At 45.6% G+C, this 18,257-nt stretch overlaps 1 protein-coding gene across 1 annotated transcript in view; it reads right to left on the bottom strand.

Annotated features, from left to right (window-relative positions):
* Positions 1 to 3,216: 3,216 nt before the first annotated feature.
* DHX36 (DEAH-box helicase 36) overlaps positions 3,217 to 18,257 on the bottom strand; it is a 103,283-nt gene continuing 88,242 nt past the window's right edge. Inside the window, exons 18-25 of the mRNA XM_077290716.1 lie at positions 18,015 to 18,188; positions 17,375 to 17,461; positions 15,870 to 15,953; positions 15,667 to 15,766; positions 15,506 to 15,596; positions 9,401 to 9,521; positions 7,870 to 8,022; positions 3,217 to 6,395 (exon numbers count right to left, since the gene is read on the bottom strand). Of these exons, the coding sequence (XP_077146831.1) occupies positions 6,213 to 6,395; positions 7,870 to 8,022; positions 9,401 to 9,521; positions 15,506 to 15,596; positions 15,667 to 15,766; positions 15,870 to 15,953; positions 17,375 to 17,461; positions 18,015 to 18,188 (993 nt within the window). The 3' untranslated portion in view covers positions 3,217 to 6,212. The remainder of the gene's footprint in view (positions 6,396 to 7,869; positions 8,023 to 9,400; positions 9,522 to 15,505; positions 15,597 to 15,666; positions 15,767 to 15,869; positions 15,954 to 17,374; positions 17,462 to 18,014; positions 18,189 to 18,257) is intronic.

The raw sequence follows: 18,257 nt of genomic DNA, 5'->3' as shown, positions 1-18,257 counted from the left end.
ACAGGTTCCCTTTAATAGTTTTAGGCTAAAAAGTGCGGCTACTGGGAGAAAATGCTAGCAGCACCTGTGAGGAATAAAGTTCATTCTCTCTGGTACCTTTCAGTAAGGTGACAGGAAACCTTTCTAAGGCCCATTTCACATTAGCGTTTTGAGGGGCTGCGGACTTCCTCCATGAAGCCCCGCCCTCAGCCGCACCTCCACCGCTAGCTCCGCCTGCTTCTGCATGCAGCCTGCGTACCTATCTTTAACATTAGGTATGCAGGTCGTGCCGCTGTATGTGGATGCTTCCGCATGCGTCGTTTTGACAATGTGGCGACCAGTGTAGGACGCAGCTTGTAGCAATTTCTTTTTTCTCTCCGCATCATCAAAACGACGCATGCGGAAGCATCCGCAAAAAGCGGCACGACCTGCATACATAATGTTAAAGATAGGTACGCAGGCCACATGCAGAAGTAGGCGGAGCTAGCGGCGGAGGTGCGGCCGAGGGCAGGGCTTCACGGAGGAAGTCCGCAGCCCTCGGCAGCTCCTCAAAACGCTAGTGTGAAACTAGCATAAGGGTAAGTTCACATAGGGCATTTTTGCTCCTTTTTTATGTCACGTTTCAGCTGCTTTTTACAGTACCAGCAAAGCCTAAGATATTTCAGAAATCTCATGTACACACAATGTTTATTTTGTGTGATCAGTTTTTTGTGCTTTGCTGTGTTTTTTGGACATAGAGCATGTCACTTCTTTCAGAGTTTTTCCAGCATTTTCCACCCATTGCCTTGAATGGATGGTGAAAAAAAAACACTGCAAATAAGGTTGACTTTTCTTGTAGCGTATTTGCTGCAGAAAAGTCAAGGAGAGCCGGATGTGACGTCACACTCGGCTCTGCTACATCTAGATGGCAGGCTGCATGATGCGTCCATGCAGCCTGTCATCCAGCAGAGCGGACCCGATCCCCATTCACTTGAATGGGAGGCTGGACAATACAGTGTTTGACACGTTGTCATATGCATGACAGTGCGGCAAACCCCCCTTCTGATCGGTGGGGAAATCCCTGCTGGTCAGAAGACAGCGGGAGCGCTCAGCTGTGATCGAGGTGTAAACTTCACCACCCATCACTGGTGTCAGTTGATAGGACTACTGATCCCATCCTCTGACACCTACAGCCGCCAATTACAGTGATAGCAGGAGCGACGGATGGGAGTACTCACACTTTTTTTTTTTGTTTAAATAAATAATGTAAAAAAGCGGCGTGGGGTCGTTCCCCTTTTTAACAACCAGCTCACAGCTGGGGGCTGGTATTCAGACTGGTAAGGGGCCATAGATATAACACCCCCCAGGCATAAAAACAGCAGCCCACAGCTGCCCAGAAAAGGCACATCCATTAGATGCGCCAATTCTGGTGCTTTGCCCAGCTCTTCCCACCTGCCCTGAAGCTGTAGCAAGCAGGGTAGAGGGGTTAATGTCACCTTGCTATTGTGAGTTGACATTAAGCCGGCTTAGTAATGGAGAGGCGTCAATAAGGGCCCCTTCACACTGGTCGATTCTGCTACGATTACGACGCATTTGCGTCATATTCGACATCGCAGTACGAGCTCGTAGCCAGCGGTCACACTCTACGATGTTAACGCTTTTTCTGACGTAGTTGCGATGTGAACGTCACGCGTCGCAATCGTACGCTACCCTTCACACCGCCATAGTCCTACGACTCCGAGCGTGACGTATTACCAGCATGGGCGTGCTAAAACGTCACGCCCAATCAGGAGACAGGTATGCGGAAGCCCAACCCACGTAGTCGCATTACGAGCTCGTATGACCGCCGTCACATACTACGATTTCGACCGCCACAGCGAGACATTTACGACGAAAGAAAGTTCTGCTCTTTCTTTCACATCGTACGATGCTGGGCTGCGTCGCAAATCGTAACGCCATGTCACACTTTGCAACCTCGGAACGAGGACGGATAAACGTCACAAATCGAACGCTCGTTCAGACTTTGATTGCACAGTGTGAAGGGGCCCTAAGACACCTCTCCATTACTAATCCTATAGTAATTAAACGGATAAACACACACTGAAAAGTCTTTTAATGAAATAAAACACCACACAGTTTTGCAATCTTTTTATTGTTCTGCCATTCCAAAGCGAAGCCCTCAATCTTCTGTAATAAAAATAAAATAAAAAAGCAAAAGTATACTCCCTCATCCGTCGTAGTCCAATATAACGAGTGTCCCACGCAGTATCTTGGGGAGATAAAGCTTACAACCGGGAGTGCTGCTAATGCGACCGCTCCCGGCTATCTATCCAGATTATTATCTGCCAGACACAAATGAGCTGTGACTAAGGCTGGAATTTATACAAATCCTCAGTTCTCGCACTGCTTCCATGACACTTCCCTGTATGTATGCATGCTGTTTATTAGCCAATGCTTGACCTCCATGGTGTGCAGTAGAACACCACCGAGGCCAGTGATTAGCTGCAGCCGTTATGAGTAGTATAAAGGTTGTGATGGCTGCAGCCAATGTAAACCACATACCAGCAAAGAGCATTAGCGATACAGTGCCAGAGGGCCAGTAGGAATTATTTATTTTAGCAGTATTGCTATCTGTGGCCAGCTGTTACAGGAAAGCAATCAGACAATTATGTATTTTATTTTTACATAGAACACTCTGTACTAAAAATAGTAATTTTGAAATTTTCACACTGAGAAAACAGGATTTTTGGTTGCTTACCGAAAGCCTCATTGGTTCCTGTGTCCCCCAATGAAGCGACACAGAAAACCTCATTTAAACAATAGTTAATTTTCACAATCCAAATATTCCTGTTAAATATTTCTTAAAAATTCTGCTCCACTCTCTTTATGTCCTGTTGCTCCAGTTAAAGGGATCCCACTGACCCCACTGGGCAGCAGTTACTGACACAACCAATCAATGCCCAGAAAGTACCATGCAAAAGGCACGTTCACTATTTTACCCCGGTATTTGTAAGCCAAAACCAGGAGTGGGTGAAAAATCCAGAAATGGTGACGTGTTTCTATTATACTTTTCCTCTGATTGTTCCTCTCCTAATCTTATCTTACAGATACTGATGTAAAATACTGACCATGTCCCATAATTATCGGGCATCAGACTGTTGTCTTCACAAGCTTACGTTTTGCTAGGTAGCAGAGAACAGCCGAGTATGCCAGCATAAACGTCTTTCCAACATGCACAGGAAAAAGACAAATCAGCCATCAACCAAAAATATGTCATTTTATTGTATTGAGATAACAGATCGTGACATGTAATATCTGCAGTAACGTATCAGGATAAAGTCACAACTTTGGATTTTACCAACATTAACAGAAACTACTTTATCTTCTCAGCTTTTTTCCCATGTGCAGCTTTTCTTAAGCTGCACATGGGGAAGTTTTAGGTTGGATTTCTTGTCTCAAAAAACAACTGAGGAGTGAACAGGTTGAGTAGAAAGCATATTGAAACCATACTCCGCTGTATCCAGCCTGCCCCCGAGCTGCACACGGCGCACCCATATTTGGGAGATTGGTGGGAGTCTCAGGACCTGGACCACCTCCTCGATGCAGGTAATTAAAGGGCATAAAAAAAAAATAGTAAAAGGGGTTGTCACTGCAAATCCTGTGGCAGTAGCACTAGGAAGGTTTTTTCTTTAGGGGAGGTCGGGGCTATTGTTGGCCATTTAAGCACAATGGCGAAAGCCTCTTGGTAAGCCTTCGTACGCCGGAAATGTACCAAGCAGACATTGAAGGAATGTCATCTAATGCCAGCAAAATGAGATCAATATCTTAAGCAAGACAGACCCTTGAATTGGCCTCTTATAACACTATCCACTAAATAAACTACGAGCAGCTTTAGGATACACTCCTCCAAAGGAGGGCAGCAGAAACACACAACTACGGTATTATAGTGCCAGCGCGGTATATAACATTCTGAGAGGGCAGATGGAGGCGTATCTCCCATTGTGGATCCAGTGTAATATAAACTGAACCGGTCACCAGCAAAAACAATATTAACCTGCAGGTTACGGCCCTGCCCACACTTAGCCGAACGATGCAGGGAGAAAATTAACTTTATCCCCCCCGGCAGCATTTGGTTTCAGTCAATGCTCTGAGAATACACAGCGGCGGTTGTAATCATGCCCCCGCCTTGAGTGACACTGGCTCTGCATTGGGGCCGGCTGCCGGTCAGTCCCAGGGGCACCATTACAGCTGCCGTATGTATTCTCAGAGCACTGACTGATCTGACGTCAGCACCGCCCCCAGGACTGAATGACTGAACCGGCGCCAGTACCGCCCTCAGAACTGAATGACTGAACCGGCGTCAGCACCGTCCCAGGACTGAATGACAAAACCGGCGCCAGCACTGCCCCAGGACTGAATGACGGAACCAGCGCCAGCACCGCCCCCAGGGCTGAATGACGGAACCAGCGCCAGCACCACCCCAGGACTGAATGACGGAACCGGCGCCAGCACCGCCCCCAGGGCTGAATCCCAAACGCTGCCAGGGGGAATAAAGTTAATTTTCTCCCCATAGAGTTTGGCTATATGCAGCCACCTGCAGGTTAAAAGTGCTTTTGCTAGTGACAGATTCCCTTTAATACTTAGAACAAATCTGAGAACATGAAGCAAATATTCTATTATCAGCCAAAATGAAGAATACGAAGACTGTTGAGGGCACCCACCTAGGTCAGAAATGCAGTGACTTACCAGACAGAGCATCCACTGCATATTATGGTACCTGTACGGTTCTTTTTATAAAATCTCATTTCCATACTGTAGGGAGAAGCTGCTGCATAAACTGAGCAGCGCTGAGGTTTCCATATCCCCAGTGTCGCCTTTCCTCAGACTTTCACCGCAGCTTGATCTCCCCCCTCCGACGGTTTTCAGGTCCTGAACACATGCCCTATCCTGACGTCCCCTTAAGATGTCTGTTATATAGAAGATGACTTACAGACTAAACATTTCCTGCAGAGTTTCCTGGATTCTAACACCAATTACGTAGTGGGTGACCTAGAGGAAGGTGATTTCTTTACGTGTATTCACACCGCACAATAATCAGGATCGCCCGCTTTCATGAATATCGTGCAGTCTGAACAGACTGTATCACCCAACGAACAAGGAAACCACTTGTTCATTGCGTGAAATAATCTTTTGCACAAAAGACCATCGCTCTCGGCAGCCTATGTCCACCGAAGATCTAGCACAGATCATTCATTGCACATCTGCAGCCGGATGACTTGTATAAACAGGCTGTTAAATGACCTGCAAGCATGGTACCAGATGGCAGTAGATTTACTTTGTGCAGGGTATATGGACCTTTTCCTAGTTTGAGGCTATGTGCCCACGTTGCATATTTTTAGCGTTTTTGTGGCGGTTTTCCGCTGCGGAAACGCTTAAAAAAAGCATCCCATTATTTTAATGCATTCTGCAATTTTTGTGCCCATGCTGCATTTTTTCCCACAGCGGAAAAGAACGCAGCATGTTCATTAATGTTGCAGAAAATCAGCGGTTTTGCAGCTATAGAATTGTATTTGGACCATTGGAAACAAAACGCTAAAAATCAGCGAAAAAAACGCAAGCGGATTTCCTGCCAAGGGAGTCCGGATTTGATCAGGAAAATTCTGCATATATTCTGCAACATGGGCACATAGCCTTAGGGTGAAAATCACCAGCCGACACTTTGGAAGGAGAATTACCTGTAGAGGCTTCCTGCATTCTGCTGCTCATTGCAGATCTGTAAAATAAAACTCATGCATTTTTGTTGAGAAGGTGATTCAGTCCCAATCATGTTCTGGTCAGAGCTGCATGAAGCCACATTGGAGAAATCTCAGCACCGCGCCCAAGGGGTCGAAGGTCCCTATGGAGGAATTGAGAACTGGTCCAATGGGATCTCATTTGTGCACTGGTTATTTAGCGACACGACGCGCTCGCCAGGCAGAAGAACATAAATAAGACACTGGCTCACAAATCTGAACTGGCAGATATGAAGCATCAGCGCCATTATCACAACCTATATAATAACAAATAACAGTAAAAACAACAACAAAACAAGTGTGGCAGAGGAAAGACGTCCTGTCCGAACTTCTGGCATTTAACAACTGCTCAATTCTTGTGGGAATTGTTTTCATCACAAATGGCCGAGCCATTACAGAGAAATGAAGACGAGGAGTACACGGCAATGTCCTATGCACAGCAGTAAAGATGGCGCCCATCGCCTAGAACAGGCGCCCTGGAATCGAAGGATCAAAGTCCTTGGCTTGGCCACTCTCCTGGGTGGTTATCAGATCAATGATGGCCGACAGCACCGCACAGCCCCTTGAGCTCGTGTCGTTCCAATCTACAGGCTGCGGCTTTTCTATCTTCTCCTTTAAAAGTGAATCCAACTCAGTCTTTAAATCCTACAAAACAGTAATGATCATCCGCTAGTTAGAAGCAGTCTGTTTTCCGGCTTCGAGAAAACCCTTTTCCCTTGGCTGCAGTTTGTAAATAAGTAAAAATAAAATATAATATATATATATATATATATATATATATATATCACTCGCCCTCCCCAGGTCCAGCACTGAGTCTCTGCTGCTGCTCTCGGGGTCCCTTATTGTCGGTAGCACCATCACGTCAACTCAGCAGCTCAACCCATCAACTTGTGTCATGGCGCTCAGTGATTGGCTGCAGTGCTATCGATGTGACGTCAGCACAGCAGACAATAACAGATCCCAGGAGCAGTTACAGAGACTCAGCACTGGACCTGGGGAGGGGGATTTACACTCCGTTCTATTTTCTTTTTTTTAAACAACCTGCAGCTGGGAAAAAAATAAGATTCATTGTTGGGCTACACTACTGGATGACAACGGTTCTTACATATATAAAACAGATCATGTTTTCAGGATTCCATAGTGTTGTACAGGTGAGGGAAATCCTCAGGCCTTGATAAGGAAATCCTGAAAACATGATCTGCTGGGGGCCGTGATGACTGGAGTTTGGGAAACACTGCTTTAAAGGGACAGGCAGCACAGAGTGACTGTTCAAACCAAACCCAGGCGTTCAGTGCGGCATGGCCCGGCCAGACATTTAAGTGCACCTCCCCACGTGCTTCTTTCCCCTCTATCTCCACCTTTCCACTCTATTTTCATTGACAGCGCTGGCTTTATATAGCCATAGAAAGGCAGAGATAGATGGAAAACAAGTAGATGTGAAGGCCGCGCGCCAAGGGGGCACCAGGCGCCTGTACTCGGTTTGTGCTCACAGACCCCCTTTAAAGTAGGAACTTTACAGTTTTCCCACTAAAGCCTTTTACAGTCATGGAAAAATGACATCTGAGCATAACGGCCATAGACAACCTAGCAGTGTAGGACGGAGAGCGGTCTACCACAGCACTCGTAGGACCCTATATGCCGGCTGCCATGTCTGAACGCTGGCAAGTGGCAGACAATGATAATCCCAGTGGACCAGCTAAGGGCTGAAGTTTCATCATGTTCCTGGAGTGAATATTATTGATGTAAATGACCATATTGTGATGGCCGCGTCACTGAACAAGTACAAGGAGTTCCTGGATGGCTTTCCTAACAAATATATCACAGGTTATGGCACTAGATTCTATGATGGCCGCTGATCCAGGGAACTAGTCATGTGGAGCCAAGAAGGAAGTTTTCCTCTTACATGGGGCCTCATTACATTCCTCGGGGTAAACATGTCAGGTTACGGCTGACCTCCACGGACGGATATCGACCTTCAGCGCTAAAAATGTGAAACCATGAACGGATGTTCTTCCATGTTCTAACCATTTCTGCACCGAGTTCTCCGCCTAGTCTGAGGTACACCGGGTGAGTGAATCGCGGGGCGCTGCCATGTGTCGCTGTGGGGTTTTTTAATTACCTTAACTAAATTCGCAATACGAGCGGGCGACTGGAAGACAATCCATTCATCAACTGCAATTGTGTCCTGGTCTTGGTCCTTCTGAATGGAAATCTCCCCTCCAAAGAACAGCAGGGAGTATGGCGAGACCTCCGTGCAGTCATACAGGTAAATCTGTACGGAGATCGGAAATAGGAACAGTCAGATCTGGAGAGCCGGCTTCTAGAATATTCTGGAGAGATGCGTCTTTTCTTACCGTTCCTCTTGGCTTAAGATGTATCGCACAAGATCATCAACTTTAAAGAGTGCCCATCACCAATCTGGGGGCTGCCATTTTTATTTATTTTAATAGAGTTGTCCACCTTCAGGAACAAGCATTTTTTATACATAACTGCATGTAATTGGGGCTAAAATCCCTTTTTGAAATTGGGTTTCAATACAGATTTTGCACCATTTGCTTTTTAAGGCCTATGCGTTACGCTGTCTATTGCTGGCTGCAAAATGAGGTAACTGAGAATCTGTCAGTCAGCTCGTTACGATGGTCTGATGTGGAGCTTGTTACTTTGTCATCTGTTTTTTCCCGAGCTCCTCTCAGACCACAGATGATACCGAAGTTCAATGTGCAAAGAAATAAGCAGCCTGTAAGCAAAACAGTGCAGGACTTTGAAGAAAACCTAACTGCAAAAAAACTTATTTGGACCCCAAATATATGTGTTTAAGTATATAAAAAATATCCCAAAAGGTGGACAACCCCCCTTTATTAAAAGGGTTAAGATTTTTTTGGAATATAACGGATTTTTTAAAGTGCAGACAGAATCCTAATGCCCCACATTATGACCCAGTGCCAAGATCTACGACCGGAGAGTTCAGGCCCAACTTTTGGTAGAAAGTCCGGCCCTGTAGGGGGAACATTAGGAGCGTTCTGCTCAGTGTGGGCAATAACGGATAGATGGAAGAGTCCTGAGTCGGGGGCAGCCATTATTAGGTCGGAGGGCCGCCCAGAATGAAACCTTTCCCCATACCCTCCTCAGGCACATGTCTGTACTGTACGGGCCTACGTGCTGCCACCCAGTGCTTGGCATGTGAATTGCAGCCTGTGGACATTTTCTCGCCTGTCGCCATACTGTATTTCATTTGTTTTGTGACAGATTGAAATCCTTAATGAAATAAAAATTAATACTACACACCATTAAAGATGGATAAACTTTTAGCTTCCATAGGCAGCATATCCCCCCCGGTCTATCACAGGTTGGCAGGCAGCGCTGCCCAATCATCTACCCTATATAGGGTCACACCAGGGGTCTCCATCATGTACTGGGATGACTGTGCAGGTTCGCACAGCTTTACACTACCGCCATGTCTGATAATTGCTGCAGGCCTTAGAATACGCATCGTAATGGCAGCACAGAAATTAGCATTTACCAAAACTAAGTAATAGTGACCCCCAGAAATCTCTGATCTTACAGCCGGTGACACTACAGCCTTCCGAACCCACCCAGTACATTACCCTAGGCTGCACTATACTTCTAGGACACTGACGGAGGACCCTTACACTGCTGGTCTTCATCTTCAGGTGATAGACCAGCCAGTGGTGGTGAAATTCTCTCTCTTCTACGTTGACAGATTTGGGGTGAATGTTGACGCCGCCGTCTGCTTTTGTGGAGACCTTCATCCTATAGAAAGTCACATTACATTGGAAAATGAGATTTTACTATGATATAAATCTAGTTTATCAGCCACTGCCATAATCACGATTGTTGGAGACAGATGCTCTGAACATGACTGCTAATAACATTCAGTCTTTTATGGGAATCCCTAATATATTGGGTATTTTAAAGGGATATTCCCATCTCAAAATGTTATAGGTGTAATAATAATATTAGCAAATACCTCTAATGAGAAATTTTGTATAGTTCTTCAGATTGGCTATGTCACTTACCCCATGTGCAGAGCATTGCAGTAACTTAGGTGTCCATGGTTACGGCCACTGATACAATGATAACCGCTCTCAGTGGTTGTAACCATGGATACTTAGCTACTGCAATGCCTGCACATGAGGAACGAGACATAGCGAATCTGAAGAACTATACAATATTTCTAATTGGAGGTATTTGCTAATATTATTATTATTACACATACTACATATTTGGATAGGATCTTGGAGGTGGGAATATCCATTTACTATAGTGATCCAATATAAAGAGGATTCAGTAAATTACAAAAAAAATAAATAAATAAATAAAAACAAACAGTACCTACCACATCAGCTTTGTTTTGTGTACTTTGCGATGACCTTAGAGGGGCACACAAACTGAATGTTTATTATTTATATAAGAATTGGAGGCAAAAACCAAAACCTCTATAACGACCCTTGTGGATCCGGATATACAGGTCCTTCTCAAAAAATTAGCATATACTGTTAAATTTCATTATTTACCATAATGTAATGATTACAATTAAACTTTCATATATTATAGATTCATTATCCACCAACTGAAATTTGTCAGGTCTTTTATTGTTTTAATACTGATGATTTTGGCCTACAACTCCTGATAACCCAAAAAACCTGTCTCAATAAATTAGCATATCAAGAAAAGGTTCTCTAAACGACCTATTACCCTAATCTTCTGAATCAACTAATTAACTCTAAACACATGCAAAAGATACCTGAGGCTTTTAAAAACTCCCTGCCTGGTTCATTACTCAAAACCCCCATCATGGGTAAGACTAGCGACCTGACAGATGTCAAGAAGGCCATCATTGACACCCTCAAGCAAGAGGGTAAGACCCAGAAAGAAATTTCTCAACAAATAGGCTGTTCCCAGAGTGCTGTATCAAGGCACCTCAATGGTAAGTCTGTTGGAAGGAAACAATGTGGCAGAAAACGCTGTACAACGAGAAGAGGTGACCGGACCCTGAGGAAGATTGTGGAGAAGGACCGATTCCAGACCTTGGGGAACCTGAGGAAGCAGTGGACTGAGTCTGGTGTGGAAACATCCAGAGCCACCGTGCACAGGCGTGTGCAGGAAATGGGCTACAGGTGCCGCATTCCCCAGGTAAAGCCACTTTTGAACCATAAACAGCGGCAGAAGCGCCTGACCTGGGCTACAGAGAAGCAGCACTGGACTGTTGCTAAGTGGTCCCAAGTACTTTTTTCTGATGAAAGCAAATTTTGCATGTCATTCGGAAATCAAGGTGCCAGAGTCTGGAGGAAGACTGGGGAGAAGGAAATGCCAAAATGCCTGAAGTCCAGTGTCAAGTACCCAGTCAGTGATGGTGTGGGGTGCCATGTCAGCTGCTGGTGTTGGTCCACTGTGTTTCATCAAGGGCAGGGTCAATGCAGCTAGCTATCAGGAGATTTTGGAGCACTTCATGCTTCCTGGCACCTGCTCACAGTGCCAAAACCACTGGTAAATGGTTTACTGACCATGGTATTACTGTGCTCAATTGGCCTGCCAACTCTCCTGACCTGAACCCCATAGAGAATCTGTGGGATATTGTGAAGAGAAAGTTGAGAGACGCAAGACCCAACACTCTGGATGAGCTTAAGGCCGCTATTGAAGCATCCTGGGCCTCCATAACATCTCAGCAGTGTCACAGGCTGATTGCCTCCATGCCACGCCGCATTGAAGCAGTCATTTCTGCCAAAGGATTCCCGACCAAGTATTGAGTGCATAACTGAACATTATTATTTGATGGTTTTTTTGTTTGTTATTAAAAAACACTTTTATTTGATTGGACGGTTGAAATATGCTAATTTATTGAGACAGGTTTTTTGGGTTATCAGGAGCTGTAGGCCAAAATCATCAGTATTAAAACAATAAAAGACCTGACAAATTTCAGTTGGTGGATAATGAATCTATAATATATGAAAGTTTAATTGTAATCATTACATTATGGTAAATAATGAAATTTAACACTATATGCTAATTTTTTGAGAAGGACCTGTAGTTCAGCAGCGTTTCAGCATGAATAAGTCTTCTTCAAGCAGTGTCTGTTCTGGTGTCTAATGTGGAGTCTTTACTTTTTTTCTCTTTCTCCTTCAATAGAGACACGATGAAAGCCGGCACTGGCAGGAGACTTCTTGGAGTTCTTCTGGACTACTCCTCATACTGTTACACCTTGGAAGTCTCCTTCTATAGTAAAATGCTGAGAGGAACCATCTTGACTGTTCCTTACACTGAGGAATCCTGTATCCTCTCTTAGGGTACCGTCACATTTAGCGACGCTGCAGCGATACAGACAACGATGCCGATCGCTGCAGCGTCGCTGTTTCGTCGTTGTGTGGTGGCTGGAGAGCTGTCACACAGACAGCTCTCCAGCGACCAACGATGCCGAAGTCCCCGGGTAACCAGGGTAAACATTGGGTTACTAAGCGCAGGGCCGCGCTTAGTAACCCGATGTTTACCCTGGTTACCAGTGTAAATGTAAAAAAAACAAACACTACATACTTACATTCCGGTGCCTGTCGCATCCTCCGGCGTCCACTTCCCTGCACTGTGTCAGTGCCGGCCCTAAAGCAGAGCGGTGACGTCACCGCTGTGCTTTGCTTTACGGCCGGCACTGACACATTCAGTGCAGGAAGCTCTGAGCAGCAGCGCGGACGCCGGGGACGTGACAGACATCAGAAGGTGAGTATGTTTTTTTTTTTTTTTTTTTTACTTTTACAATGGTAACCAGGGTAAATATCGGGTTACTAAGCGTGGCCCTGCGCTTAGTAACCCGATATTTACCCTGGTTACCATTGTAAAACATTGCTGGCACGCCGATCTGACGACCAAATAAAGTTCTGGCCTTCTAGCTCCGACCAGCGATATCACAGCGGGATCCAGATCGCTGCTGCGTGTCAAACACAACGATATCGCGATCCAGGACGCTGCAACGTCACGGATCGCTATCGTTGGAAAGTTGGTCAGTGTGAAGGTACCTTTAGGCTGCTGTCTGAATTCCTGGGTGAATGACATTCTCGGTGTAAGGAACTATATCCGGATCCACAAGGGTCGTTATAGAGGTTTTGGGTTTTGCCTCTAATTCTTATATAAATAATACATTTTCAGTTTGAGAGCCGAAGTTTTTTGCTATTGTTTTCTTTAGAGCACCAATGTCATTCTACAGTGAGCCCCCTATAGTTAGAGGAGTATTGCCATCTCTTTCTTAGATGCGGGTCCCACCAGTACAACCTGCTGCGGTCTCTGCTATGGGGCCACGCTCACTTGTAAGGGGACCCTGACCACATCTCCACTGACGGCGGCACGAGACAAGGCCTTATTCTGATGTGGGACCCGCATGCCTTACACCTTCATGGCACAGCCGGTGAGATGGAAACACTCCTTTCATTTATTTTAATCTTTTGAAATATGTTAGTTTCGATTTGTAGAAACTAGTGCTGAGGTTTTTTTGGATGTTGGATCCCCGTTAGCGGGAATGTAAGGCCTGCCATATTTCCGCTGATCGCTCAGGGTTTCCAATGTTGGATCAGCAGTAATGGGCAGGTCACCAAGTCGACTTCTGTTGTAAGGGAAAGTCTTCTGGAGACACCTTCTCTAGCTGGTCATATGCATGGAACCTCACAGTTAGATTTATAAGTACATAATAATTATATGATAACATTGTTTTTTTCATTCACTTAGTTAAAGGGGTTGTCCGGTTTCAGCACACTTTATCCCATAAGCTCAGTTAGGTTTAAAACAAACTGAGCTTTACTGGCCCTCCCTGGGTTCATTGAGGCATCTCCAGCACTGCCACCCGCATTCTCCACCATTTTCTGTTTGCCTGCAATGGTGAAGTCAGGTTCACAATTTTGTAGCCAAGCACTAACATCAGTGGTCGACGTGATCTACATTAACAGATCCACTTGACCCTCTTGACCTGACATCACTGCTGCAGTCAAACAGAGACCGAGGCAGCGGTAGAGACGCAGCACTGAAGCCAGAAAGGGCAAAGCTCGTATTGTAAGTCCTAACCGAGGAAGGAGAAGGGGTAAAGTTTGTTGAAACCCCTTTAAATAAATTTAGCATCTTTTCTCAAGACTCGCTGAGCTTTATTTGAATGCCATAATATATATAATATATGTGTGTGTGTGTGTGTGTGTGTGTGTGTGTGTGTGTGTGTGTGTGTGTGTGTGTGTGTATGTATGTATGTATGTATGTGTGTATATATATATATATATATATATATATATATATATATATATATATATATATATATATATATATATATATATCTGTCCAGAATCCCCAGAATCCCAGAGTGTCTATCAGCCATATCCTCCTTCTTCTCCTCTCGTTTCCTCAAACTCAATGTGGACAAATCTGAACTCATCATCTTTCCTCCATCCCACGAATCTTCCTTACCTGACCTATCTATCGCAATCAATGACATCATGCTTTCCCCCGTACCCGAAGTCCGCTGCCTCGGAGTAACCTTCGACTCTGCCCTGTCCTTCAAACCGCACATCCAAGGTCTTTCCACCTCCTGTCGCCTCCAGCTCAAAAATATCTCCAGAATCCGTCCTTTCCTCAACCCTCAATCTACTAAAATGCTTGTGCATGCCCTCATCATCTCCCGCCTTGACTACTGCAACATCCTTTTCTGTGGCCTCCCTGCTAACACCCTTGCACCTCTCCAGTCCATCCTTAACTCTGCTGCCCGACTAATCCATCTCTCTCCTCGCTATTCCTCCGCTTCCCCCCTCTGCAAATCTCTCCACTGGCTCCCATTCCCTCAGCGTATCCAGTTCAAATTACTAATACTGACCTACAAAGCCATCCATAACCTGTCTCCTCCATATATCTCTGAACTAATCTCCCGATATCTTCCCTCACGTAATCTCCGGTCCTCCCAAGATTTCCTTCTCTCCTCCACACTTATTCGCTCCTCATCCAATCGCCTCCAAGACTTCTCCCAAATATCCCCCATCCTCTGGAACTCTCTGCCCCAACACGTCCGACTATCAACCACAGTCGGATCCTTCAGACGGAACCTGAAAACTCATCTCTTCAGGAAAGCCTACAGCCTGCACTGACCCCGCTGCCTCCTCATCACTACCGAAGCTACCGCCTCACCAACACTGGAGCTCCTGCAACCCCCAACCTACTGTCTCCTTCCCCATAATCCTGTAGAATGTAAGCCGCCAAGGGCAGGGTCCTCGCCCCTCTGTACCAGTCTGTCATTGTTAGTTTGTTTACTGTAAGTGATATCTGTAACTTGTATGTAACCCCTTCTCATGTACAGCACCATGGAACCAATGGTGCTATATAAATAAATAAATCATATAAATCATATATATATATATTTTTTTTTTTTCTTCATATATATCATGCTTTAAAAAAAAAAAGATGCATTTTCAAATTTTTTCAATTATTTCTTAAAAGTACAAATTGAAAGTAAAATATTTATTACACAGTGTTTTGCCGTAATGTCATTTGTACATAAAGGATGCATAGGTGTCGGGGGCAGCTGTAGTTTGCACTAGCAGTGACGAAGCTGCCATCTCCAAGCACAGATAATTTTTTTTTTAGAAACTGGTCCCAAAATCATATGTAGGCAAACCAGTTTTATGATCCACAAGCAGCTCACGAGGTGCCATACAAGACCATATGAAGTCAATGTTTCTTTTATACCCCTGCAGTTATTGCCAGGTATAGTCACTACTTACCCCGGTCTTTTTCTTTTGTGGCTAAGACGAATCTTTGCCACTTTTGGGTACAATCCAGCACAGATTACAGCCTTAATGAGCTTCTCGTTATCTAGAGAAACAAACTTTGTAACATAAATGGATCCCCTAGGATAGGCGGCCATGTAATAATCAAGTTCTACCTGAATTGATGTTAGATTTAGGATCTTTTGGGCTCCTGCTGCTTACGAAGCCAGCTCCGAGCAGATGCTCCGCAAACTGTCCTTTCATGTCTCCCAACATCTGGGGAACAAAGGGTCTCTTAATGCAGTATCAGTGCTAGGCATAGTATCCTCGTATGATAAATCAGAGTGATAGGAACAAGAGCACGGATAGCCCAGATTACCTTCAGGGTATTAGAAGACAAGAAGTACTCCCAGCAGTACTCCCTTTCTGCTCGTGGACCCCACTGCTTTGCCTTCTCCCAGCCCTAAGAAAAGAGAAAGGCATGCATCATAAACATAGAAATTATAGAAAAAATCCATATAAAAAAGGAGCAGGTACAACTAGGAGTCAAAGGAAGAAAAGGCGCACACTTCTTTGTTAGGCTCCGTGCTTGTTACTTCTGTTACATTTTAGGAATTCATGTGGATAGCGAATCCGTTACCAGATTGACATTAACAGAAGCAGAATGTCTGGTTTCCTTGTCACAGATCTATTTTCTACATGAATTCATTTTCTAGGTTTCCTAAAATGGAGCATAAATACAGGACTCAAAACGGGATGTGTGAACAAAGCCTTAGGCTGCAAGACTCTGAATGCTGATTCCTTAACATTTTGAAGGAGAGGTAAGTTATAACTAAAAAAACAGATATTAAACCATAGTTAATGCGCTGGGCACATGCCACTTTTCAGAAAAAGAGAAAGTAAATACCTACCACCCACTTTGGCATTCATTGGGTAAATGAGACCCTATAAGATTTGTTGGCGTATTCCCAAGTGCAGACACCAAATGTAAACCTAAAGCACTAAGTGAACCCATCATTTAGCTAAAGCTTGTTTTGCACAATCATGTGTCTACCCCAGAGAGCGTGCCACCCTTCAGAGATCGCGCCTCCTCCACCAACCAGAGATCGCGCCTCCTCCCCCAACCAGAGATCGCGCCTCCTCCCCCAACCAGAGATCGCGCCTCCTCCCCCAACCAGAGATCGCGCCTCCTCCCCCAACCAGAGATCGCGCCTCCTCCCCAACCAGAGATCGCGCCTCCTCCCCCAACCAGAGATCGCGCCTCCTCCCCCAACCAGAGATCGCGCCTCCTCCCCCAACCAGAGATCGCGCCTCCTCCCCCAACCAGAGATCGCGCCTCCTCCCCCAACCAGAGATCGCGCCTCCTCCCCCACCCAGAGATTGCACCTCTTCCCCCAACCCAGAGATCGCGCCTCCTCCCCTCTCCAGAGATCGCATCTCCTCCCCCACCCAGAGATTGCACCTCTTCCCCCAACCCAGAGGTCGCGCCTCTTCCCCTCTCCAGAGATCGCGCCTCCTCCCCTCTCCAGAGATCGTGTCTCCTCCCCCCACCCCAGAGATCGCGCCTCCTCCCCTACATATTGCACCCGCACCAGAGATTGCCTTAGCTTTCAAATTAAACTAATTCACGCGCCCTGAAAGGAATCTAGAGAGGTGACTTTTCTTCAGCTCTTTGACATAAGCTCCGATGCTTCTGAGGCGAGGGACGGGGCAACAGCACAAGTGTTTGAGGCCTGTTAGGCCGTGCATTAAAATTCCTGTGGCCCTCCAGAGCTGTGTGCCCACTTTACTTCATTTGAGAGAAACGATGAGGTGTGCCCGCTAATGGTTTTGGCACTTAATAAGCCACTATTTTATCACAACCGCTCGTTTTCTGCAGCTCACCCGGAATGCATTTAGGGACGTCAAATGGTCACTTTTAGTATTCTGTGACAACTCCTTTCTTTTCATATCAGCCAATTTCTCCTTTCCCTTAAAGAAAGAGAACAAAATACATGTAAATTAATAATCTACTGCAAATTCAGACATTAAAGTGAACCTGCCATGGGATTCACGTAGCATGAGTCAGGGACAGGTTTCCTGATTTGCAAGGGAACAGGGAGAGTAGTCATCAAAGCAGATCCCCACAGGGTCTTCCCTGCCCTAGTCTGCTTAAAAGAATCACTCCACTCCAAATTTTTCACCGCTGGAGTGCTGCTTTAAACATAAGCCCCCTTAGGCTAGGTTCACATTGCGTTAATGCAGCCCGTTCAACACATGCGTTAAACGGGCTGTCATATCGCTAGCGCAGATAGAGCTAGCAGATGCTCTATCTGCGCTAGCAGTGACGGGCCCAGAAAATCTGCAGCCCGCGTCCCAGGGTCCGTCACTCAATGACAGCACACCGCTAGCGCACGCCCTGACACGGCACCGGCCTTGTGCATGGGCTGATGTCCGGTACTGCAGCTCAGAGAGGAGTGCGATCCTCACCAGGTAACAGCATACAGTAGACTTCTGCTGCCCCTTTAGAATCATCAGGACTTACCAAAGGAATCACAAATGGGTCTTTAAAGCTGAGACTTGCTGCAATCGTTAAGACTGGATCCAAACAGCAAAACAAAGAGCCAAAGAGGATCATCTTGCCAATATGTGGCTCAACAGGCAGCTGTGCCAAATGAAAGCCAAGTGGTGTCAACTCCTCACGCTTATCAAGGGCATTCTAGCAGGAAACAAAAATTGCAGAATTTACAAAAACGATCTCGGAAAGGGTGCAAGACGCCTGTTATTG

Source organism: Ranitomeya variabilis, chromosome 2, assembly GCF_051348905.1.
Source record: "Ranitomeya variabilis isolate aRanVar5 chromosome 2, aRanVar5.hap1, whole genome shotgun sequence".
Taxonomy (NCBI): domain Eukaryota; kingdom Metazoa; phylum Chordata; class Amphibia; order Anura; family Dendrobatidae; genus Ranitomeya; species Ranitomeya variabilis.
The sequence above is the reverse complement of the archived record's forward strand: the minus strand, read 5'-3'. Positions and strand labels throughout refer to the sequence as shown.